General features: G+C 40.5%; 1 protein-coding gene across 8 annotated transcripts in view; it reads left to right on the top strand.

The window, feature by feature from the left end:
* Positions 1–25349, top strand: part of LOC307004694 (myosin heavy chain, fast skeletal muscle-like) — a 45598-nt gene extending 20249 nt beyond the window's left edge. For 3 of the 8 annotated variants that reach the window (XM_079624096.1, XM_079624093.1, XM_079624097.1), the window contains 41 exons: positions 1127–2202; positions 4007–4153; positions 14172–14390; positions 14479–14622; positions 14706–14862; positions 14969–14996; positions 15161–15263; positions 15406–15498; positions 15623–15686; positions 15780–15878; positions 15955–16058; positions 16141–16279; positions 16504–16622; positions 16718–16867; positions 16955–17125; positions 17218–17518; positions 17623–17687; positions 17775–17862; positions 17962–18079; positions 18162–18285; positions 18390–18526; positions 18615–18870; positions 18955–19197; positions 19304–19480; positions 19569–19714; positions 19826–19916; positions 20001–20390; positions 21233–21359; positions 21623–21741; positions 21828–22024; positions 22108–22291; positions 22396–22561; positions 23032–23156; positions 23277–23585; positions 23718–23921; positions 24004–24129; positions 24218–24388; positions 24466–24570; positions 24694–24789; positions 24888–25019; positions 25236–25349. In XM_079624096.1, the coding sequence (XP_079480222.1) occupies positions 14184–14390; positions 14479–14622; positions 14706–14862; positions 14969–14996; positions 15161–15263; positions 15406–15498; positions 15623–15686; positions 15780–15878; positions 15955–16058; positions 16141–16279; positions 16504–16622; positions 16718–16867; positions 16955–17125; positions 17218–17518; positions 17623–17687; positions 17775–17862; positions 17962–18079; positions 18162–18285; positions 18390–18526; positions 18615–18870; positions 18955–19197; positions 19304–19480; positions 19569–19714; positions 19826–19916; positions 20001–20390; positions 21233–21359; positions 21623–21741; positions 21828–22024; positions 22108–22291; positions 22396–22561; positions 23032–23156; positions 23277–23585; positions 23718–23921; positions 24004–24129; positions 24218–24388; positions 24466–24570; positions 24694–24789; positions 24888–25019; positions 25236–25250 (5790 nt within the window). In that variant the 5' untranslated portion in view covers positions 1127–2202; positions 4007–4153; positions 14172–14183 and the 3' untranslated portion in view covers positions 25251–25349. Of the gene's footprint in view, positions 1–1126; positions 2223–4006; positions 4154–12711; positions 12889–13013; positions 13050–14171; positions 14391–14478; positions 14623–14705; positions 14863–14968; positions 14997–15160; positions 15264–15405; positions 15499–15622; positions 15687–15779; positions 15879–15954; positions 16059–16140; positions 16280–16503; positions 16623–16717; positions 16868–16954; positions 17126–17217; positions 17519–17622; positions 17688–17774; positions 17863–17961; positions 18080–18161; positions 18286–18389; positions 18527–18614; positions 18871–18954; positions 19198–19303; positions 19481–19568; positions 19715–19825; positions 19917–20000; positions 20391–21232; positions 21360–21622; positions 21742–21827; positions 22025–22107; positions 22292–22395; positions 22562–23031; positions 23157–23276; positions 23586–23717; positions 23922–24003; positions 24130–24217; positions 24389–24465; positions 24571–24693; positions 24790–24887; positions 25020–25235 lie in introns of those variants that run through there. The other 5 variants (XM_079624094.1, XM_079624099.1, XM_079624098.1 and 2 more) reach the window with 3 other exon arrangements.
* The last annotated feature ends 569 nt before the right edge of the window (positions 25350–25918 follow it).

Raw genomic sequence — 25918 nt, 5'->3', positions numbered from 1 at the left:
TTTTTGATTGGCTGATAAGTGGCAGGCTCGACTAACCCCCAATTTCCACCAACTGCGGAACGGCGGCGGAGTCAATAGGTTTCCATTAAAGTCAATGTGTGTATTTTCACTGACTGCGGAACGGCTGCGTTATACGGCCATTAATGTTATATATTTAGGTTAGGATTTTTTCATGATTTTGCACGTTTGAATGAATATTCATTAATACTTAAAGCTGCAGTCCGGCACTTTTTTGGGTTTAAAAATATCAAAAAATACATTTTTGAAAAAAAACGTAACCAGCCAGTGTTCAAAACGATCTGCTTGCCTTGCCTCGATTCAAAACGGTAAGCTTGTAATAATGATTTTAATTCCAGTGGTACTGGTGGATTTCCGCGGGAATTTCGAGCATGTCTTTGCGTCATTACGTCACTTCTGTACACATAGAGAAGGAGTCCCCGGCTAGCGTGTGTGGATGATGGTGGAGATTTAGCTTAGCACTTGGTATGGCGGATCCCGAAAGTTTAAAGCGACAATCACCAGTGACAACTGGAGATTCACCAGTTGTAAAACCCAAAGACTTCGGACTTCAGAGTGGCTACAGAAAAAATATATTTTTCACGTTTTGACGTGATATAAGCAATCGTTAGATTGAATCAGCATGATATAGCTACTGCAATGCTTCCCCCCACCCCCCGAATTTGGTCAGAACAAAAGTGAATGTTACTTACTTGTTCAGATTACATTTTCCGATGAAAATTCTAATGTTGACACTTTCAAAAAGTATACTCTGAGATTGCTGATGACAGTACAGTATCCACAGCGACGCGCCAGCGACAAGTTCTCCTCAATACATTGTGTTCATCCGCGCTGTTTCATGCCGATTTACTACCCACGCACAGTTAATAATTCCGCGAATAACTGCAATTGCAGATTTCTAACAGAGATGGCGACAAAGAGGAAAAACGACGGACTGCAGCTTTAAATAATTTTGTATTCACTCTGCCTCTGTTTAATTGGGCCACCCATTTTTTTGGTGCCCATTACTGGGTTCCTATTACAACTGGTGTCAGAAATGGGATGGCCAGAAGAGTGCAGTAGTGATTAGTAAAAAAAATTGCTGTTGTTTTTTTATTCTCCACTGCAGGCAACAGTGGTGGCCCAGATTGCCTCCTTAAAAGGTGCGGGCGGTGCAGCAGAGGCTGAGGAACCTGTTAGAGCTGAGATGGAGGGAGATGATGGTGAATCAGATGCTGAGTTGGGGAGTGTCTCTGAGGATGTCTCACGGGCGTAGCTGAGCGACATGTTCCGATCACATCTCGCACTGCAGCAGACTCGAGACTGCCGCATGGACCAAGGGGCTGGCCGACAGGAGGCACGATGGAGAGGAATGCAGCATCAGTTCTCTCTTCTACAGCATGAAGTGCATGTGAGAACGACACCAGATCGAAGGCCCGGCATTGATATCCAGAATGGCCTTCCATCACAACCAACGGTCCAGCGAGTACCCTCAGTTCTACAGGATGGTCCAAGCAGCAGACAGATGGCATCACCAGCAGCATCTCCTCTGGAAAGTCAAGGCCAGAGTCAGCTGAGAATTGAGAGGGAGCCACATCTGCAACGATTGAGTGAGACAGACGATGTAGAACATTATTTAGCTACATTTGAAAGAATCGCTATGGCGTGTCGGTGGCCAACAACCGATTTAGCAGTTAGGTTAGTGCCCCTCCTGACGGGCAAAGCTAGGGTTGCATATGTGCACATGGACATGGTAGACTCCCTTGATTATGAAAAGGTCAAGGCAGCAATTCTTGCTAAGTATGATATCAACTCAGAGACATACCGTTTTCAGTTCCGGTCTACCGAAGTGAAGGAGGATAAAACCCGAAGTTCCGGTCTACCGAAGTGAAGGAGGATAAAACCCGAAAGAAGTTGTATGCCAGACTTAAAGAACATTATTCCAAGTGGGTGCAGCCACAGCATCATACTAGGAGGAGATTGGAGAGATAATTGTTTTGGAGCAGTTTTTGCACATGCTGGCACCTGACCTTCAAGTCTGGATTAGGGAACGAGATCCTGGCTCTGCTGCTGAAGCTGCTGCTGACAACTTTGTGGCAGCTCGACGCAAGACTCAGCCATGGACATTCAAGCGGTGGAAGGGGATTAAAGACACAAACAAGCTCCAGGACTCCTTCCTGACTACAGTTTGAGCCATCAATGAAGGCAAGTCTGTGAGTGATAAGGTTAGTTAGCTTTTAAAGTTAGGATAAGGTTAGCCCTGGTTTTAAAGTTGGTGTGTGCATAGGAGTCTTATATGTTATCATTGTGGACAGGAAGGTCACAAACAGTCAAGGTGCCCTAGTAAAGCCCTGTTTACACCGCCAGCGACATTGTCGCTGTATGTCGCTAATCTCTGTACTGTGAAGTCGCTTGTGGGCGTTCCTAGTATTGTCGCTCTAATGTTATTGGTAGACTGCATGTCTGGGCATATCTATACTACAAAAACCATCACAAGTGATATATACAACTATATAATTTTAATTTGACTAGGAATTAGGCTCAAAAGAAACAGTATGCTGTTGGGAGAGTGTTTTTATTTTACCACAGCAGTGTTCAGTGGATTAAATAATTTACTAGATTATCGATCGATCAATCAACAAATTAAACTCACTCATACTGTCATAAATTACTAAAACGTCATTCGAATTTGACAAATAATACATTTTCTTGTCCCTAATAGTCAACATAATGCAAGGGAAACTGTAAAGTGAACTACAGCAGTGCTAAACTTGCATCACACAATTACAACACTCGAACTATAATTGTAGGAATTAAACTCACTGAGACTGTCGACAGTTTCTTTTCCATGCATCATTTTATTATATCCATGAATGTGGTTACAGTCAAATCATATAAAACAGTGAAATATCTGTCTTGCCTGCACTCGAGACGGTGACGTGAGCTCCACTGAAAGTCTTCTTATTGGTTGTCGCTCGCGAAAATCGCTTCTCATTTGCATAAAGTTGAAATTTCAGAATTTTTGTTGCGTGTTTCGCATCGCTTGACACGCCCACATTCTGTCGCAAACAATCACTGTCGCCGGAAGTCGCCAGCGCTCCATTGAAATGAATGGGATCGTGTCGCTGCGTATCGCTGGCGGTGTGAATGCGGCTTAACACTTCCACCCAGGCCAATGTGTGTACCGTTCCAAGACCCAGCTGTTTGGCAACTCAAGTGGTATTGCCATATGTGGATGTAGTTCTTAATGGAATGGAATGGAAATTGTTTTATTTGAAACAGGGACAATGCACAAATAAACATTAAACTTGTTAAACAAGAGAATATGTCTTGGGCCAGGTTATAGCAACAGTTGCTAATTTCCACCTTTAGTCCCTGGGCAGGTATGACAAATAAAAAAAAATAACAATTTAAAATAGAAATTTTCACAGGATTATGGATAAAATGATGTCAATCATAATTACAAACAAACAGGTTTGCAAAAACAGACACAGGGAGGTCATCAGCCCATTTACTATCTGTCTCTCCTCTCCCCAGCAAACACACTTAAACAGTTTAACAGCATCTTAAGCACATTAGAGTACAATCCAACTCTAATGGACAAAAGGTTAGGGTGCTTTTAGACACAGGAAGTATGCAATCACTGGTGCGTTCTGACTTGGTACCTGTAGTTTTAAGGAGTCATACGTCTGTAGCACAGATTTGTTGTTTATGGAGAGGAAAGGCAGTACCCCACTGCAAGTGGAATTGAAAGTAGGTGAAGTAGATGGTTTACCATATTCAATGATTTTGGGCCAAGACTTACCGGTGTTAGTAGATCTAGTCACTGATGGCAATGAAAGCATTGGTAAGGAATGTAGTGTAGCTCTGACCCGGGCTAGGGCTCAGAAACAAAAGGAAGATGTTGAGGACCTGAGTATGCTACCTTACTTTGGGTAAAGCCTAGGAAATCTAAAAAGCAAAAGAGACTAGAAAAGACTAGACTTTTTTTTCCTTTTTCTTTTTGCAGCGGCACCTGGTGATGAACCTATTGTAGAGTGTGTAGGCCCAGTAGAAATCCTTCGGGAGATTGGGTTGTTGCAGCAAGAGGATTCGGTGATTGGTCCCCTATATAGGCAGGTTCAGGAAGAAGTACAAGACGAAGACTCGACATCAGGTATTTCAGGGAATCTGATGTTTATTAAATATGGTGTGCTGTAAAAGGGGAAGGGAATAGATGCCCGAATAGTGGTCCCCCATATATCCTGAGGGTTTTCCTCTCAAGACATTCAAGGCCATGACGGCTTCAATTTGTCTTATGCAGTTGTTCTCGAGAGTGGGTTTTCCCAAAACTGTATTGACTGATCAAGGATCAAACTTCATGTCTAAACTTTTACAACAAGCGTACTGCTTGTTGGGTGTCAAGGGTTTAAGAAGCACACAGACTGATGGTCTGACAGAGAGATTCACTCAAACACTTAAACAAATGCTGCCAAAGTATGTGAGTGAATCTGGAGCTGACTGGGATCAGTGGATTCCTTACCTATTGTTTGCTTACAGGGAGGTCCCTCAGTCTTCTACTGACTTCTCACCTTTTGAGTTGCTATATGGCTGGGAGGTGCGCGGTCCTTTGTCCCTATTTAAGGAGAGCTGGATGGGAGGCCAGGCCCCAGAGACTCAACATGTTCTCTCTTATGTTCTCCAGATGCAGGAGAAGTTGAAGAGCATGACACAGCTAGCCCAGTCAAACCTAGTTCAAGCACAGCAACGTCAGCGGCAATATTATATCCAAGGTCAGAAGTTTTGAGACTGTAGAAAAGTTGTTGGTAATGTTAATACCTAGTGATACCAGCAAGCTGCTCGCTAAGTGGCAGGGGTAACTTTTGAAGTGGTCCGTAAGCTTGGACCCAGCACTTATGAGGTTGCCAACTCAGGAAAGCGGTGCTCACGTTGGGTACTGCATGTTAATTTGCTCAAGAATAGGCTACGACACGCATAAGGGTCTCAGCGGCAAAAGTGAAAGTACCAGCGGGTGAAATGTTTTAAAATGTCTCTTTGCACAGCAAAGCACCAGTTTCAATAAAAGGATATATTTATATATTTTAGTTCATTAACCCTCTGGGGTCTAAGGTGTTTTTGGGGTCCTTGAGATGTTTTGACATGACCTGATATTTGTATTTTTTTCAGTTGCTTATAAACACATTAATGGCAAAGGTGTAATTACACTCTATTTAGCACGAACATGACTATCATAATATGTGAGCAACATGTATGTACATGTTTGCATTTTTGAGAGAATATTATTTATGCGTGGTTATTCAAAAAACTCAAACTTAAATGTTCTGATATAAGACCACAAACGACCAACTTCACATATTCCCACAATACTTTTGACTAATGGATCTTGTCGGCTAGAGTATTTACTTCAAAATGATCTGAAAATCATCCGGGCTAATCGTTCACATTAAACAATAGATTGATTTAAATTTTGTAAGACACTTTTTGTTTGGAAAGGCAATATGCAGGGGGGCGTGAATGATCCAACAAGGTCATGAATAATGTCCTAATTCACACCTGAAGACAAAGAAGACCTGATAATGCTGCATACTAATGAGCCTTAGGTGTCACTGAGCCACAACAAAGAATGCAAAGACAACACACACACATATATATACATACATACACACACACACACACACACACACACACACACACACACACACACATATATATATATATATATATATATATATATTACTACAGAATTGGTTCAGAGTTGGAAACATCTTGAAAAAGAAGTGTATTTTTCCACAAACTGTGTAGGCCTATGCTTGCAAATTGTATAATATCCAAGGTAAACATTTCTAGTAATTGTGCAGTTAATTCTCATTCATATTTTCAGAAAGTTTTGGATTATGTAGGCTATCCTCTCCCCAAATTTGTCACTAATAAAACACAAAAATAATTTAAAGAGAAGGCTTATATTGACCTTTTAAGATTTTGTTTGCACCTTGTAAATTAGGTTTTGATGTGGCAGTACAAACTTTATAATCTATCCAAAACGAAATGTTGTCTTTCATATTTCGTCTGTAACATATCGTCTTTTATAATATAGCCTATATTAGGGCATAAATGTTAATTTGCAGTTTAATATGTTGCTTAGACAAAGACATTTTATTTCAACGTATTCAGTCGATTTTTACTCATCTCAGTAGGCAATAGATATTTCATTCACACACACAGACATGCGCGAGCTGTAGGCCTAGGCTAGTAAACAAACGCATGCACATGTGCCGTTCATTCATTCAAACACAGAAACGCGATTCAAATTTAAACAGTCTTTTGCGGTTTACAGACACCATTTCATATCGCGATTAGAACAAAGCACTTACTGATGATCTGCAGCTGGATCCGTTGTTAGGCTACTCCAGCACGTTTGAGGTAAAATTTCCAGGATTATCACGATATTATTATTCCTCACTACAGCTGTTGTGGGCGTTGACTGGTTTGCATTGCATGTGTTGCTTCAGATCTGCGTTTGAATAGCGCGCGCTCTCGATGGGCGTGAGTACCATCGATCATTTAGCAGAGTAATGAGGTGCCAGAACGATAATGAGCACGGCTGATCTCTCGCTCTTTTTATATAGATTACATAAACAGAGAATATTTGTTTTAGTTTTGAATTAGATAATTTAAAACTACACACTTAAATGATTATAGAGATATATAGCTCATGTCTGAGTGAATAGTATTCGCTGAGATTTGTTTAAATTTAGAGACGTGCTTCAGAAAAAAAGTTCAGGAGACGGAGAGGCAGAAAGCACTCCCTGTTTACTTTCTTTATTTTACAAAAGCACAATGTTTTATTTCGATTGTAAGTGGACACATAAAAAAGTAGACATTTAACAGCTTATTTTTTTCATATTTCTTAAGTCTGTATGACCAAAACCGACGAAGTATTTTAGGTCTATTTTGCTGCTATGTAAAAAAAACAGAGCAAAACGCGCCCGTGCGTTTGCCGACCTCAGAGGGTTAAGCCTTCTCTTACATTTCCGCCACTGTTCTAAAAATCGCTATCAGCGCTTATCTTAAATTGCAGCTGCTTGAATCCCAGTGCAGGAGCTGTAATTTAGTGGTTAACGTTAGTTGATTGCTGTGGTGACATTTATTTATTTTTATACCGTGTATTCTCCGTATAAATTCATGCACCGAACCCGTACCGTTTCGGTTCAATACGAATACACGTGCCAATTATTAGGCAACTTTTGGTGTGCAGAACTATTATGCAGCAAAATGAAAAAATAACATTTTCCCATCTCACTTGTTTATTTTCATCTGTTAAAGTGAGAATAAAAAACAAACAACAAAATTTACAAATAAACATTTCTGACATAAAAAAAAATAATAATTCAGTGACCAATATAGCCACCCTTCTTTTCAATAACAGTTATAAGCCTTCCATTCATGGAGTCTGTCAGTTTCTTGATCTGTTGATGATCAACTTTTTGTGCAGAAGCCACCACAGCCTCCCATACACTGTTCAGAGAGGTGTACTGTTTTCCTTCACTGTAAATCTCCCGTTTAAGAAGGGCCCACAAGTTCTCAATAGGGTTTAGATCAGGTGAGGAAGGGGGCCATGTCATTATTCTTTCATCTTTAAGGCCTTTACTGGCTAGCCAGGCACTGGAGTACTTCGATGCATGCGATGGAGCATTGTCCTGCATAAAAATCATGGTCTTCTTGAAAGATGCAGATTTTTTCCTGTACCACTGCTTGAAGAAAGTATCTTCTAAAAACTGGCAGTAGGTTTGGGAGTTCATTTTGAGTCCATCTTCAACCTGAAAAGGTCTAACTAGCTCATCTTTAATAATACCAGCCCATACCATCACCCCACCTCCACCTTGCTGTCGTCTGAGTCGAAGTGGAGCTCTGTGCCCATTACTTATCCAGCCACGGGCCCATCCATCTGGTCCGTCAAGAGTCACTCTCGTCTCATCTGTCCATAAAACCTTTGAAAAATCTGTCTTCAGATATTTCCTGGCCCAGTCTTGACGTTTCAACTTATGTTTCTTGTTCAGTGGTGGTCGGATTTCAGCCTTCCTTACCTTGGCCATGTCTCTGAGCACTGAACACCTTGTACTTCTGGGCACTCCAGGTAGGTTGCAGTTCTGGAATATGACAGCACTTGAGGATAATGGGTTCCTGGTAGCTTCACGTTTGATTCTTCTCAAATCTTTGGCAGTTAATTTTTGCTTTTTTTTCTCAACACGTTTCTTGCGACTCTGTTGAGTATTTGCTACAAAATGTTTGATGGTTCTGTGATCACGCCCCAATATCTTAGCAATTTCAAGAGTGCTGCATCCCTCTGAAAGACTTTTTACAATTTTTGACTTTTCAGAGTCAGTTAAATCTCTTTTTCGTCCCATTTTGCCTGAGGAAAAGAAGCTGCCTAATAATTATGCACACCTTGATATAGGGTATTGATCTCCTTAGGCCACACCCGCCCTCATTACACAAAAACACATCACCTGAAATGCTTAAATCCAATTAGCATTCAAGTTTTTACAGCTTGGAGTTAGAACAAATGCATAAAAATGATGATATGGTCAAAATACTCACTTGCCTAATAATTTTGCACACAGTGTAGTTCTGTCATGACACCTCTCAGGAGATTGGTATGGTAATAGAGACAGCAATGTCAATATATTTGGTTTTGGTGGAATAGATCTGCTACGCTGTTGCTGTTGCTGCTGCAGAGCAAGCACCTTCTCCGAGACTTGCTACTGCGAACACGTTCACAGATGTTTGTGAGCATGTAAGACATGCTTCTGCTGTAACATACATGAATTAACCCCGTAGCAGATTTATACAGGTGAAGCTGCGGAGGGGGGAGGATTATGAAAGTGCTCTGCAGACTGTAACCGCAAACAATGCCAACTATTTGAATGTTTGAGTAGCAAGCTATGGGATTTTTCTGAGTATTGATCATCATTTTAGGAAAACTGAAAGTCCAATCAGTTAGAAATGATATAGCAACCCGAGACGGAACAGTTTGAAGGTCCGAGCCGAGTTTGGTGGATGTATCTATAAACCTTCTAGAAGGAAGCTCTAAGGCCACGTACATACTGCAGCTAAATTCAGTTGTCAGTTCACCTTTTAGTCCTTAATCCTGTTCTGTACACACACAGTTCAGTAATTTAAGGTAGTGACAACTGCATTTACAAACATTTTACAAAAATTTAACATCTAGTGACGTACAACGAGAGATTTGAGAGACGGCAGACGAGATATTCTGTTTACAGCATGGTAGTTAGCATTGTTTGCTGGCTTTGACCACTCAAGGGTGAACATATTATTTTACCATTTATAATTGTATTCTACATGTGCCTGAGGCTTAGACTGTAGCTGTTGAAGGCCAAGAAATGTCTACAATCTTTGAATATTTGCAGAAATTTTAACAAAGGGATTGACGTTTCGGTTACTTGTGTAACCCTCGTTCCCTGAAGGAGGGAATGGAGACGTAGTCGATCGTGTCGACTGAATGGGATCACGCCAGGGAGCCAGTCATCTTCGAGTAGTATGCAAACGAGCCCACCTAACACAAGTTACACAAGCTAACAAGTGATAGGCCTAGTATCAGACGCTCTGCTAGTCCAACACCGAAGGGGGTGAGGAGGAACTCAACATGGTTCGGAAGTGGAACTAACTGGAGCAAAAGGTGCACTTATCCAGTCCATAGGAGGGGAATGGCGCAGTAAGCTGACACTACAAACCGGGCTTAGGTAAGGGAGCCTACTAAGCAACTGGCCTAAACACATAAGCTAACTTCTTAGCGAATGTTCGGTGTCGCCCAGCACACAACTCTTAATCTGTCAGCGAGGCACTCATGTCAACGCCCAGGAAGGAGCTACACTCTCTGGAGGAGCTCCTTACCCAGGTGGGCACGGTGCACCTTGAAATTTCCACACTAATCCTAGTGGGCCAACCTCTGCATGAAAACCGCCTTCCTTACTGCTGGTTTTCCGGGACAGACAAGAGCCGAAGAGGTCCTGCGACTTTGCATTCTCTTTCACACACGAAGATGATTTATGCGCATCAGTTGGAACAGAGAAAAGTCAGGGCTGGGTCTGCCTCCTCCATGGGCAGCACTTGCAGTCTCACCACCTGGTCCTGTTTAAAGGAGAGGTAGGAACCTTGGGCACATATCCATGCCAGGGTCTCATTAGTGAGAGTTAGCCAGCCCGTCAGCTGTGAGCCAGTGTCTCCGTGTTTAAGGGAGTAACAACTGGCAAGGGAACAAATGAGAGCGGCAACAGATATAACTGTGTGGCCCTGAAGATATCCCGGACAGCTGGATCGCCTGGGGATGTAGTCTCCACTCTCCTCGGCAACAGGCTGTCGTGAAGCCACCTGGGCGGCACGATTGAGCAGGCCGGAATTTTAAGTGGAAGAAGCGACCTCAAGAGCTTCTGACCCCAAAGGAGGAGATGGTGGGCGAGTTGTGACATGTGAGGGAAGCGTTGTGAGCAACGGTCGCTGTACTGGGCAGTGCATCTTGCTGAGCAGCGGCATCAAGCAAGGAAACTGCTAACAACTCGAGGCAATTGAATGCCAATGCAGTGTGAGGTCTGAGTGTGTTAAGTGCAACTCTGACCTGTTTTTTAGAAGACCCCAGCGAAGTGTGAGAAATCAGAGGTAGCTGAAGTTTGCAAGACTGTCAGGGTCGCACACCACTAGCTAACTTCTCTGGGCTCAGGAACAGAGGAAATTGCTCTTTCTTTGAAAATGTAGGTACCGCTTGCTCCACTTTTACAGGAGCCAGCGGTGGAACAGACATACACAATAAAGACTCCCCCCGGTCCTCCACCAAAGGAAGGGAGTGGATCGGTGACCATCTCCAAGAACTCTCACTCCATCCCTGAGTGGCCACCTTCAGAAGCGCTTGGAGTGGGCGGGGTGTCACGTCTGCGCCTGGGTCCACGCTGAGATCTGGGTGGAGGCTGCTGTGATGACTCAGTGGGAGCAGAAGCAGATGCAGATGGACGCCCTCGGCGACGAGCAGGCGGAGGATCTGCCCCAGGCGGACAGTGGAGGTAGCAGCAGGCCGCCGGGGCAGGATGTGCCGGATGGCCTCCTTCTGCTTTTGGACAGCAGAGAACTGTTGGGCAAAGTTCTCCACTGCGTCGCTCTGAGCCAGAGATGGCGCTCTTGGACCACTAATGTAGACATCGCCAGACTGACTGCGCGAGCTGCAACCTTCGTGCCCCGTAGGGCAAGATCAGTTGCAAAGAGAAGCTCACCATGAGGTCTGAGCTACCCTTGTGCATATCCATGAGTGCTTGGGCCTGGTGGACCTGAAGCAGCGCCATAGCATGCAGTGAAGATGCAGCCTGCCCACAAGCTCTGTAAGCTGGGCCCATAAGGACAGGCGAAAACTTACAGGCCTTAGAGGGGAGACAAGGATCCCCTTCCAGAGGTGGCAGTCGCCGGACACAGTTGTATCACGACAGACTGCTCCACTGGAGAGATTGCCTCGTAACCTTAGCTGCACCTCCATCAAGGGTAGTGAGGGAGGTGGAACTACCGGGGCAGTTTCGGGCAGAGCAAGGTGCCGTCCACGACCTAGTAAGCTCCTCATGCACTTCATGCACTTTTAACGAAGGCGAGTCTCGATCTCAACACGAGATGGTCATGTCCCCACAATGAGAACATGAATCATCCACAAAAGCTGCTTCAGCTGTAAGCCTAAACACGTGATGCATCTATCGTGACCGTCAGAGGGGAACAAAGCCCTACCACACCCAGAAACGCATGGATGGAATGGCATCTTTAAAAAGACGCAAACACACCCTTGATGCTAGTGCCGGAGCACACGGGAATAACCGCGACAACACTTTTCAGTGAAGCACTCACTACTTCCGCCCTCAACCGGCCGTCAACAAAACACTCTTTAGAAAAAATGCTGTGAAAACAGCAGTTGAGAGTTTCCGTAGCTCGCTATCACCGCTGCCCTGCTGTAAACACCGACACTGGGAGAATCTTCTAGAAGAACACAGACACTCGTTGTATTGCTCGACAATCGCTCGCTGTAGCCACACTCTTCAGAGACATCAGTAACCCGATCAGCTCCAAAGCGAAAGACGACTGATGCGTGCATCCAGTTCCATATTTATACCCACGTTGCGGGTAGATCATGTGATGCAATTCACGCAGGCCTAGGTCCATTGGCACGTTTGTATACTACTCGAAGATGACTGGCTCCCTGGCGTGATCCCATTCAGTCGACACGATCGACTACGTCGAACGTGACTGACTGAAAGGGAATTGACACTTGTGTGTTTTCACTTTATTAGACATATTTTACAGTGTTTATCTATATTCTTCTATATTCTTGAACTATATATCTTGTCAGATCTGTAACATATTTTATTGTTTGGCCCAATTGCTGCCACATTAGCCTGCTACAAGAACTTCCATGGGTGAATATGTGAAATGTTTTCCGATTTAAAAAAGAGGGATGGGGAGGGCTGAATGTAGCCTCATCCCAAAAAAGGATTTATTTACTTCAGTGTGTGTCATATGTCAGAGTAAGTTATTAATAGACTAAAAATAAATAATTATAATGCACATGAACTTTAAAACGGAAGCCGTGACCTATATATTTTGAAGCATTAAATATTTGACTTATAACTGATTTCATTAGGTAGGTTGTCTCTGAGTCTGTACATTTACATTTATTGTGTCAAGAAAGCGCATGGGTCAAAAAAATGGGTCAAGAAAGTTCATCATAATTCTAAATATATGAGGTTGCCCATGAATAGATTCTGCTTAGTGTGCATGATCAACTTCTATAAAAGCCAAGAGGGTAGACTAGAAGAGATGCAGAGAAGACCTCAGAAGTTCCATCAAGTGGTAAGAGCCTATGCTGACTGTGACTGAAAGGAATTTAACATCATCACTTATGCGTCTGTACTCAAAGTAATTTTGTTTTTATTTATATTAATACATTTTAATGAATTGATTTTTTTTAATCCAAGGGTAGTGAACATTTCATCTGGTCTCAAGGACAAAAGGCAAGTGAGTTTAAGATTCAGTGTGTGGATTAGGGTAGATGAAAACAGTTGTTATAGTCTGTATTATAGACGAGAACTGGAGAAGCATGCTGTTTTTAAAAACTTATGTAATTTATTTACAAAGAAATGTGTTTAAAATGTATTAGTTAGATTCATTTAAGGAAGGGGTCCCATTGACCCTTTATTTAGGTGCCAAACATAGGCACCTATTGTATTTGTTTTTTATTATGTTGTATTGACTCCTTTTCTTCTTCAACTTTTGAGTCTATGAGAGCCCATAAAACCCCTTGTGGGAAAGTTATACAAATTTGGCCCAAATATAGAGGACATTCGACACATTTCTGTGCAGACTCAGTTTGTGGAAACAGAAAAAGAAGCGGGAAAGGGACAATTGATTATGCTATAATAGAGTGAATCATGAAATTGCCTCTAACTACAGAACTGTTGTTCTGATCAAATTCAAAATTGGGATGCAGTGTTGCTATTATAGTCCATGATGACATTTGCATACATATAAATCATTAGAAATGTCTCAAGTTTTATCATAAAATATTGAATTAATTAAAAAAAAATCGTATTAATATTTGTTAGGAAATCTTATGCATCCATTGAGAGAAAAAAAAATCAAGTACACTTATCTACAGAGGAGAAAAACTTCTCTTTAGCTCTCTTTGTGAGCATTAGTGAGTACACACATTCAATGTAATGTCCGTTTCATTCATACTCGTAGCATAAGTATGCACTCAGGCTGAGAGTCCAAAAGTAAGCCTAATAGTCGGCAGTGAAAATCTCTGTATTGTCCTGAAACTTCATATATGCCACAATTCATATTTCACTGTATGTGCTGTCTGCTGACACCAGTATTTCAATTTCATCATCAGAAAGATATATTCAATCAACATTTTTGCCATTAATGGGCCCCTTCTTCTGCCCCAACCTGCTTCTTGCTTGCTATCTAAATGTCTATCTAGTATTGTTTTATGTGTCTGTATTAATGTGTAAGCCTAAACTTATGAATATGCCTCTTTCCTAACACAATTAATGTGTTTTATATTTTGTGTCTTGCCTTTGTTGAACATTTATGAAATTTGTAATGGATAAGTTGATATTTTCTCTCTATAGTAAGCCGCCACCATGAGTACGGACGCAGAGATGGCCGCTTATGGCAAAGCTGCCATTTACCTTCGTAAGCCTGAGAGGGAGAGAATGGAGGCTCAGGCCAAACCATTTGATGCCAAGGCTGCCTGCTATGTGGCTGATGTCAAAGAGTTGTACCTCAAGGGAGCAATCAAGAGCAGAGACGGTGGCAAAGTCACAGTTGTTTTGCTGGATACTAAGGAGGTACATTTTAATTTCCATTTAGATGCTCATTAAATGACTTATTACATTGTTTTCTTTAAATCTAATATCTAATTTATCAAATTTATAGGAGAGAGTTGCTAAGGAAGAAGATGTCTACCCAATGAATCCTCCCAAGTATGACAAGATTGAGGACATGGCCATGTTGACTCATCTCAATGAAGCCTCTGTGCTGTATAACCTCAAAGAGCGTTATGCTGCGTGGATGATCTACGTAAGTTCTGAATCGACATAAAAAACATTTAAGTTAATTTTTTCTGTGTTGTTGGAATCTGACCATGTCTCTGCTCATTTCAGACCTACTCTGGCCTCTTCTGCGCAACTGTGAACCCCTACAAGTGGCTCCCAGTGTACGATGCAGAAGTGGTGTCTGCCTACAGAGGCAAAAAGCGTATGGAGGCCCCACCCCACATCTTCTCTGTGTCTGACAACGCCTATCAGTTCATGCAGACTGGTAAGACATTATGGAATTGAATTCTATAGAATTCATTAAGATGAATTAGATGTTGCTGTTAATATAATAAATATTTACCGGATATTTTACAAATTTCAATCAACAGATAGAGAAAACCAGTCTGTCCTAATCACGTGAGTATTTTAAATGAAACGCCAGTGCAAAAACAAAAAGTATAACATAGATGGAACATTTATGGAGATATTTATCAAATAGAATTTAGGATTGAACAAAGATTGAATATACTTTGAAAAGTCTACATGTCTTTCGATCTTCTGTCTTCTAATCTCTAAACCAGTGGAGAATCTGGTGCTGGAAAGACTGTGAACACGAAACGTGTCATCCAGTACTTTGCCACAGTTGCAGTGTCAGGTATCAAGAAAGAGGCCAGTAAAATAAAGGTACGAGATACAAAACTATGTCATTTATATTATTTTAAAAGAATTTATAAAATGTGTGAATTTGTGAAATGCCTATAAATTGTGTTTAGTCATGAAATAGAAAACCAATTGAAAATAAATAAAAACCCTTCAAACATCACAGGGCTCTCTTGAGGACCAGATCATTGCTGCCAACCCTCTGCTTGAGTCTTATGGTAATGCCAAGACTGTGAGAAATGACAACTCCTCTCGTTTTGTAAGTTAACCACTGTTTATTTACAGTACAGATGGTCAGCTGGTTAAATGTTACTGTACAGAGTTTTATATAAAGAGATTATAATAATTATTATTCATGTATTATGCTATTATGATTTAAACAGGGTAAATTCATCAGAATTCATTTCGGCACAACTGGAAAACTGGCTAGTGCTGACATTGAGACATGTAGGTGGACATGATTTCATTGAACCATCCTCAACATTTGTCTTTATGTGTCACTCTTCAGATGATTGTGACTCAAGTACATTCTCTCAACAGATCTGCTGGAGAAGTCTAGAGTGTCATTCCAGCTTCCAGATGAGAGAGGCTACCACATCTTCTACCAAATGATGACCAACCATAAGCCTGAGATTGTTGGTAGGTGCACATATTTCATTAAATGTTTCAGATAATATTGCGAGATGCTCTTTCATATATGCTGTGTATTTTACAGAAATGACGCTCATCACCACCAACCCCTATGACTTCCCCATGTGCAGTCAGGGTCAGATCACAGTGGCCAGCATTGATGATAAAGTTGAGCTGGATGCTACTGATGTGAGTCATTGCTATTTGAATATTGACATATTCTTTTTAAATATGGCAAATCATATATTTTATTATTCTCTGTAATTTACAGGAAGCTATTGACATTCTTGGTTTCACAAGTGAAGATAAAGTGGGCATCTACAAGTTCACTGGAGCTGTGCTTCATCATGGTAACTTGAAGTTCAAGCAGAAGCAGCGTGAGGAGCAGGCTGAGCCTGATGGCACAGAGGGTGAGACTTGGCTTTAAAATAGTAACCGTTGCATCGACTATACTGATAAACCACAGAAACTGTATATAAAATGTTTAGTGTAAATATGAACTAGAAGTTGCGTGCACATCTTAAATCCTTAAATCTGAAAATAAAATGGAAAGTACCTAGTACCTGATTTATTATAATTTTACTTAAAGGACTCTATAGAGCAAAGATAATTTATTTTAAAATGTATTCAACAGAGTCTGACAAAATCGCCTACCTTCTGGGTTTGAACTCTTCTGATATGCTGAAGGCTTTGTGCTTCCCCAGAGTTAAGGTTGGAAATGAGTATGTGACCAAAGGCCAGACCGTGCCACAGGTATAGTAACATTTCCAGCATGCCATGTGTTTAACCTAAAATTCTGGCTAATTATTGCAGAAGCAGAATAAAATGTCCACTCATTCTACTTACAGGTGTACAACTCTGTTAGCGCTTTGGCCAAATCTATCTATGAGAGGATGTTCTTGTGGATGGTCATTCGTATCAACCAGATGTTGGACACAAAACAACAAAGAAATTTCTACATTGGCGTGCTGGATATTGCTGGCTTTGAGATCTTTGATGTAAGAATGATTCTTTTATCTCTTTTTATGTCAAAATGAATGACATTCAGAAGGTAGCAAATGTTTCTGTCATTTTTTGTCCTCCAGTACAACAGCATGGAGCAGCTGTGCATCAACTTCACCAATGAGAAACTGCAACAGTTTTTCAACCACACCATGTTTGTGCTGGAGCAAGAGGAGTACAAGAAGGAGGGCATTGTTTGGGACTTCATTGACTTCGGCATGGACTTGGCTGCTTGCATTGAGCTCATCGAGAAGGTTATCAATGGTTTATGAATTTATTAATTTCCATTGATCCTATTCTCAAAATCTCCTATTTTTGATAATAAACAACATTCTCTTATAAACAGCCCATGGGTATCTTCTCCATCCTTGAAGAGGAGTGCATGTTCCCCAAGGCTTCAGATGCTTCCTTCAAGAACAAGCTATATGATCAGCATCTTGGCAAGACCAAAGCTTTCGAGAAACCAAAGCCTGCCAAAGGCAAGGCTGAAGCCCACTTCTCCCTGGTTCACTACGCTGGAGTTGTGGACTACAATATCACTGGCTGGTTGGAAAAGAACAAGGATCCACTGAATGATTCTGTTGTGCAGCTGTACCAGAAGTCTTCTGTCAAACTGCTGGCTACTCTCTACCCACCTGTTGTTGAGGGTAAAGAAAACATCTATTTAACAAAACTTTGATTCAGTTTTTAACTTTCTTTCTTGTTTTTGTTTTTTCTTTCTTGATGTTCCTTTGTATGTTTATCTCAATAGATGCTACTAAAAAGGGAGGCAAGAAGAAGGGTGGCTCCATGCAGACTGTGTCCTCCCAGTTCAGGGTATGTATAGAGATCACAGCAATATTGCTTTATTTGAGAAAAAAAAGTAAAATGCAAAGCATGCCAACCTTTTTCTATTCTCCACAGGAGAACTTGGGTAAACTCATGACCAACTTAAGGGCCACTCACCCTCACTTTGTGCGTTGCCTGATTCCTAATGAGTCCAAGACTCCAGGTAATGTTTTTTTTTTTTTTAAACGTACAAATATTTTGGTTCTCAATGTATATGATGAAGTTAAATGACCAAGTTCATGGTGTAAACTGTTCATTATAGGTCTCATGCAGAACTTCCTGGTTATCCACCAGCTGAGGTGTAACGGTGTCCTGGAGGGTATCAGAATTTGCACAAAGGGCTTCCCCAGCAGAATCCAATATGGTGACTTTAAGCAGAGGTAAATGGGACCCCATGAAAACAACATTTCCGATGAGGCTCCTAATTAAAAGATATTAAGTATTTTGATACATTTTCCACAGATACAAGGTGCTGAATGCCGCTGTTATCCCAGAGGGACAGTTTATGGATAACAAGAAGGCCAGTGAGAAACTCCTGGGATCCATTGACGTTAATCATGACGACTACAGATTTGGACATACGAAGGTTCATATTTAGCTTTACAAATTTCAAAGATTCAGTGATCATGGTCATTTAGCTTAGACAGTTTAAATCAATATATTTTGATTTACTGTTTTACATTAATTCAGGTGTTCTTCAAAGCTGGTCTTCTGGGTCTTCTTGAGGAGATGCGAGATGAGAAACTGGCTACTCTGGTCACGATGACTCAGGCTCTCTGTCGTGGTTTCCTGATGAGGACGGAGTTTGTGAAAATGATGGAGAGGAGGTGATTATTGTCATGAGTAAAGATGACATCAATGATAACTGTGCAAACTTAATGATGATTATGCCATTTAATGATGAATTATTCACAGGGAGGCGATTTTCACCATCCAATACAACGTCCGTTCATTCATGAATGTCAAACACTGGCCATGGATGAAGGTTTATTACAAGATTAAGCCCCTGCTTCAGAGTGCAGAGACTGAGAAGGAGCTGGCAACCATGAAAGAGGACTTTACAAAATGCAAAGAGGCTTTAGTTAAGGCTGAAGCCAAAAAGAAGGAGCTTGAAGAGAAGATGATAGCACTGCTGCAAGAGAAAAATGATCTGCAGCTGCAAGTAGCATCTGTGAGTATATTTTATAATTAACTGAATTTTGGCTACATTAAAAATGAGCGAGGTTGTTTCCAATGAAATCTATTTTACTAACAGGAATCTGAGGGTCTCTCAGATGCTGAGGAGAGGTGTGAGGGTCTGATTAAAAGCAAAATCCAGCTTGAAGCTAAACTCAAGGAGACATCTGAGAGACTGGAGGATGAGGAAGAAATCAATGCTGAACTGACAGCCAAGAAGAGGAAACTGGAGGATGAGTGCTCTGAGCTGAAGAAAGACATTGATGACCTGGAGCTCACTTTGGCTAAAGTGGAGAAGGAGAAACATGCCACTGAGAATAAGGTTAGAGATTGAGTTGGTTTAGGATTAGATTTAATCTCTGTCTTATAAATTGATATAAATTATGAATTGTAATATTTAAGCTTATTTGGAAAAAAAAATCATACAGGTCAAGAACTTGACTGAGGAAATGTCAGCTCAGGATGAGAGCATTGCTAAGCTTACGAAGGAGAAGAAAGCCCTCCAAGAGGCACATCAGCAGACACTGGATGATCTTCAGGCCGAGGAGGACAAAGTCAACACCCTGACCAAATCCAAGACAAAGCTTGAGCAGCAAGTTGATGATGTGAGTTGATTATGTAAACTAAGTATATTAATTCATCAATTCAACTGTTTTCTGCTGTGAACATATTTTATAAATCATTGTCCTGTAGCTTGAGGGTTCCCTTGAACAAGAGAAGAAGCTCCGCATGGACCTGGAGAGAGCTAAGAGAAAGCTTGAAGGAGACCTGAAATTATCCCAAGAGTCCGTCATGGACCTGGAAAATGACAAGCAGCAATCTGATGAGAAAATAAAAAAGTAATTAAAGCAGGAAATCTTGGATTTTTTATTTATTTTATTTTTTATGTTGTTGTTGTGTTATGTTTTTTAGTTTTTTTTTAACAACTACTTATTGTTGAACACCAACAGGAAAGACTTTGAAACAAGCCAGCTACTTAGCAAGATAGAAGATGAACAATCTCTGGGTGCTCAACTCCAGAAGAAGATCAAGGAGCTTCAGGTATTTTGAGATTTTTTTTAAACATTACATCATTATGATTAAATGCAGATCACCAAAAATCACATTAACTACTTTCCACCATAGGCCCGCATTGAGGAACTGGAGGAAGAGATCGAGGCTGAGCGCGCTGCTCGTGCGAAGGTTGAGAAGCAGAGAGCTGATCTCTCCAGGGAACTTGAGGAGATCAGTGAGAGGCTTGAGGAGGCTGGAGGAGCCACTTCTGCTCAGATCGAGATGAATAAGAAGCGTGAAGCTGAATTCCAGAAGCTGCGTCGTGATCTTGAAGAGTCCACCCTCCAGCATGAATCTACTGCTGCTGCCCTCCGCAAGAAGCAGGCAGACAGTGTGGCCGAGCTGGGAGAGCAAATCGACAACCTGCAGCGTGTCAAGCAGAAGCTTGAGAAAGAGAAGAGCGAATTCAAGATGGAGATTGATGATCTTTCCAGCAACATGGAAGCTGTTGCCAAAGCAAAGGTTGGGAAAAATTCTAAAGAATATATGTGATCCACGCTGGCAAAATTAGTTGGAATGCAGGTGTTAATTACAAGCTACAGGCAAATGTACATTTTAGTCGAATTTCATTTTTTATTCACAAAAATTAGTTCATTAAGGCCTCTTCTAGCAATCCCAATGCTCCAAGTAGTAGTAAGTAAACATCTAAAATTATCTTTATTTTTTACGTTTTCTGAGAGGTGTACCTTCCTAAATCTTTCCTTTGTTTTAATACTCCATGAAAAAATGCCATTCTTCTTTGCTCGCTTCTCAACTGGTGCTTCCCCTCAGCACAAGTTTTAATATCCATCGTGAATTCTCGATGGCATAAGTATGAACCAATGAAATATGATTTTTAAACTCATAATGTAAACAAAACGATCTTACTCACACTGACTGACAGATCAACACAAAGCACAAAGACAGCACGGAATCCCGATATACACATGTACACAGAATTGCAGTATTTAAAAATATCTTGGCGAATATTCACGCAAACATTATCTGTTATTCCTTTAGTGCACGTTAGGTTAACTGTTGGGGGAAAACATCATATATAACATCAATATACAGGCTGCTGTCTCATTAATATTTATCAAACAATTGTGGTATCATGGGAAAAAAAGTAATATATATATTTTCCTATATATATTTGCTTTTGATTTGGTGTGTGCCAAATTTGGTGAGAGGGTTAATAACAATAAAAGTAAATAACAATAACTCATTTTTTAAAATGTGCTCATTGTGACTCATTTTGCCAGCACGGGTCACATACAACAAGTCTTGAAGTTCTTTCAAATATCTAATGACTTTTGTATTTGCAGGGCAATCTTGAGAAGATGTGCCGCACACTTGAGGACCAACTTAGTGAAATTAAGTCCAAAAATGACGAGAACATTCGTCAGTTAAATGATCTCAGTACTCAAAGAGCAAGATTTCAAACTGAAAATGGTAACTCATGAACAAATTAATATTATATCAAAAGTAATTAATGTCAATAATTAACAATAATTATCAACAATAATAATAATTGACAATAATATTATACTAATATTATACAAATATTAACAATAATTAATAAAAAATAATAGTGTATTATGATTATTCAGCTGTACATTTCTGACTGTAACACTGATAAAATCTTACATCCATTTGTTTTGAAATAAACTGATAGAGACATAGAAAAGTCTGACAGTGAATCTAAATCTATTCAGGTGAGTTTAGCCGTCAGCTGGAGGAGAAGGAGGCTCTGGTTTCTCAGCTCACCAGAGGCAAACAAGCTTCCACTCAGCAAATTGAGGAGCTTAAGAGGCATATTGAAGAGGAGATTAAGGTAACAAAGCATAATCAATTAATGCACATACTTGTCAATTACTTTACTGTAGAGACAGGCTAATATTATGCGACTCTGTCCCTTAGGCTAAGAACGCACTGGCCCATGCTGTGCAATCAGCCCGTCATGACTGCGACCTGCTCCGTGAGCAGTTTGAGGAAGAGCAGGAGGCAAAGGCTGAGCTGCAGCGGGGAATGTCAAAGGCCAACAGTGAGGTTGCTCAGTGGAGAACCAAATATGAAACTGATGCCATCCAGCGCACTGAGGAGCTTGAAGAGTCCAAGTATGTATATTATTGTATAATATTCCCAATTCTCACAGCTATTTTATAGATTAGAATTAAAAAATATATATATTACTTAACAGGAAGAAGCTGGCTCAGCGTCTGCAAGACGCAGAGGAACAAGTTGAGGCAGTGAACTCCAAATGTGCATCTCTGGAGAAGACCAAACAGAGACTCCAGGGTGAGGTGGAGGACCTCATGATTGATGTGGAGAGAGCCAATGGTTTGGCTGCCAACCTTGACAAGAAGCAGAAGAACTTCGACAAGGTAAACAGTTTTAGTCATATTATATTTTCTTTGTAAAGTATTGCTAAAATGGACTTTGTTCAACATTTTTAAACAAACTCTGTCCTAAAATATCTCCACTAAAGGTCCTGGCAGAATGGAAGCAGAAATATGAGGAAGGTCAGGCAGAGCTGGAAGGTGCTCAGAAAGAGGCTCGTTCCCTCAGCACTGAACTGTTCAAGATGAAGAACTCCTATGAGGAGAGTCTGGATCACCTGGAGACCCTCAAGAGAGAGAACAAGAATCTGCAGCGTAAGAATGAAACCATTAAATTAGAAAAAAATTAATGGGATTGTTCACCCAAAATGGAAATTATTTTACTAAATACTGACCCTCATCGTTACAAACTCTTGAGACTTTTGTTCATCTTCGGAACACAAATTAAGATCTTTTGATGAAATCTTAGAGCTCAATTCATATGGATTAGTTTGTAACTCTTTGTAACCTTTTTGAAGCGTCAAATAATCAATTGTATAGCTGTCTATGGAGGGACAGAAAGCTTCAAATGTCATCAAAAAGATCTTCATTTGTGTTCCAAAGATGAACGAAAGTCTTACAGGTTTGTAATGACATGAGGGTGAGTAATTAATCAATGATAACATTTACATTTTTGGGTGAACTATCCCTTTAAATGATCTAATTCTCAGTGAGCATTAAAAAGGAAGCACATATGATTAATGAATGTGCATTATGATAAATATTATATGTTTTTCTCTCTATAGAGGAAATTTCAGATCTGACAGAGCAGTTAGGTGAGACTGGTAAGATCATCCATGAGCTGGAAAAGGCCAAGAAGACAGTGGAGACTGAGAAGTCAGAGATTCAGACTGCCCTGGAAGAGGCTGAAGTGAGTATCTGGAGATCAATATGGAGTTCTTGCTAGAACCATCATACTGTGTTGTTGTATTCATCAATACACTGTGTCTATTTTCATTATTATATTTAAATGTTGCTTTATTTGTCATAGGGTACACTGGAGCATGAGGAGTCCAAGATTCTTCGTATCCAGCTTGAGCTAAACCAGATCAAGGGAGAGATTGACAGGAAGATTGCAGAGAAGGATGAGGAGATGGAGCAGATCAAGAGGAACAGCCAGAGAGTCATTGAATCCATGCAGAGCACTCTGGACTCTGAAATCAGGAGCAGGAATGATGCCCTGAGAATCAAGAAGAAGATGGAGGGAGACCTTAATGAGATGGAGATTCAGCTGAGCCACTCCAATCGCCAGGCTGCTGAGGCCCAGAAACAGCTCAGGAACATTCAGGGACAACTCAAGGTATGCATAGGAATTATTATTTTCTGACTTTGGGATGTATTCATATTTTTGTTTAAATAATCGAACATATGGTAAGTACAGCCTAGCAGAAACCACATCAAAAGCTCATTCTAAAGCTATTGTTATGTTCAGGATGCCCAACTGCACCTTGATGATGCCCTGAGAGGACAGGAAGACATGAAGGAGCAGGTGGCCATGGTGGAGCGCAGAAACACTCTGATGCAGTCTGAGATTGAGGAGCTGAGAGCTGCTCTGGAGCAGACAGAAAGAAGCCGCAAAGTGGCTGAACAAGAGCTGGTGGATATCAGTGAGCGTGTTGGGCTGCTGCACTCTCAGGTAAGGGCATATTGTTTCCCTGGAATTAAGGGAATTGAGAGCATCATTCAAAATGTTCAAACTGTTGCTTTCCATTTTGTAGAACACAAGTCTCATAAACACCAAAAAGAAGCTTGAGGCGGACCTTGTTCATGTCCAGAGTGAAGTTGAGGACACTGTACAGGAAGCCAGAAATGCAGAGGAGAAGGCCAAGAAGGCCATCACTGATGTGAGCAACAGTAGCTGCCAAATGTTTCATAAGACGCTTACGTACTTAAAAAATGTAGATCTAATGACTTTCTGTATTAATGCAAAAGGCTGCAATGATGGCAGAAGAGCTGAAGAAGGAGCAGGACACCAGTTCTCACCTTGAGAGGATGAAGAAGAATCTGGAGGTCACGGTGAAGGACCTGCAGCACCGCCTGGATGAGGCTGAGAATCTGGCCATGAAAGGAGGAAAGAAACAACTCCAGAAGTTGGAGTCCAGAGTAAGCCTCTTTATAGTTATGATATGGGCAAAGTGTTATATTATGATTTGTTTGAATAAAACTAATTTTTTCTTTAGGTCCGTGAGCTTGAGGGTGAAGTTGAAGCTGAGCAGAGACGTGGAGCTGATGCTGTTAAAGGTGTCCGCAAATATGAGAGGAGAGTGAAAGAGCTCACTTATCAGGTATGACCATATTCCTCACAAGTTTGTTCAGACAAAATAGTCTCTATACTAGTGTATGTACTGACAATGCCTATTTTTAGTAAAGGATCAATGCTTAATTTTGTAAATGTGTATTTTTTGAAGACTGACGAGGACAAGAAGAACATCACCAGACTCCAGGATTTGGTTGACAAACTGCAGCTGAAGGTCAAAGTCTACAAGAGGCAGTCTGAAGAGGCGGTATGTAAAATCTAGTAGAACATTTTGTCACTGTATTATTTATATTGGAATGCTAATTTGATGAAACGTGATACATGAACCATATAAAAACCCTTTAGGAGGAGCAGGCCAATGTTCACCTGTCCAAGTTGAGGAAGGTGCAGCATGAGCTTGAGGAGGCTGAGGAGCGTGCTGACATTTCTGAGTCTCAGGTCAACAAGCTCAAAATTAAGAGCCGGGATGCTGGAAAGGTCAGACTAAGTAGATTATTATTTTCTCCATTATTTATTCAACTTGTTTATCCAAATGCATGAACATTTCAGTAGATGTAATGGAACTATAATAATTGCATTTTGCTGATGTTACATATCCTGTATGACATTTGCACATCTGTATTCTATTCATTAAGTAAAGTGAAGAACATTTTTGTTAATAAGACTAATGTTTGCCTCTTCCTTCTTTCCCAGGCCAAAGAAGAATGAATCTTTAACACTTGAAAGGATCATTTACGGAAGTCATATAATATGAATGTTCTTTGTAATAGTACCTTTCTTAATAAAACTGTTTTTTTTTTCACCAAATATTTAGCCTTTGTGTGATTTTTCAACAAGATACACTATTACAACACTAATCTGATGTATATGATTACATTAAACCTTATTATTCACATCATAAGATCATTCACATCATTATTATTCACAACATGCTGTGTATCAAGAGTGTCTTGAATCCAAATGTGAACTTTTTAAGGTTCCATAAAAGTTCAAAAGGTTTCATACAATTGAATTCTCATGTTTACTGCTAAACATTTCTACTATAAAGTTATTGCAAATGTTATTGACTATTTCAATATTCTGTGAACTAGCCTTACAGTTAGCACAATTAAGCCTCTACAGATGATCCAGAGATCTAAAGAGTAAATTTAATACCTGGAAAAATCTGTTACCTATAACATTTATCATTTTCATTAAATTATATTATAGTATAATATATATTTAATATATATGTATTATTAAATATAATAATTATATAATATAATATAAATTAATTTTTAATATAATGCCCTATAGCAACAAGGTGTTTTTCTGAAATACAAAAAATATGAGTGAATGACACGTGTGGAGTGTACTGTGAGGTAACAGGACAGTAC

The sequence above is a fragment of the Phoxinus phoxinus genome, assembly GCF_949152265.1.
Source record: "Phoxinus phoxinus genome assembly, chromosome: 9".
In the NCBI taxonomy this organism is placed as follows: domain Eukaryota; kingdom Metazoa; phylum Chordata; class Actinopteri; order Cypriniformes; family Leuciscidae; genus Phoxinus; species Phoxinus phoxinus.
The sequence above is the reverse complement of the archived record's forward strand: the minus strand, read 5'-3'. Positions and strand labels throughout refer to the sequence as shown.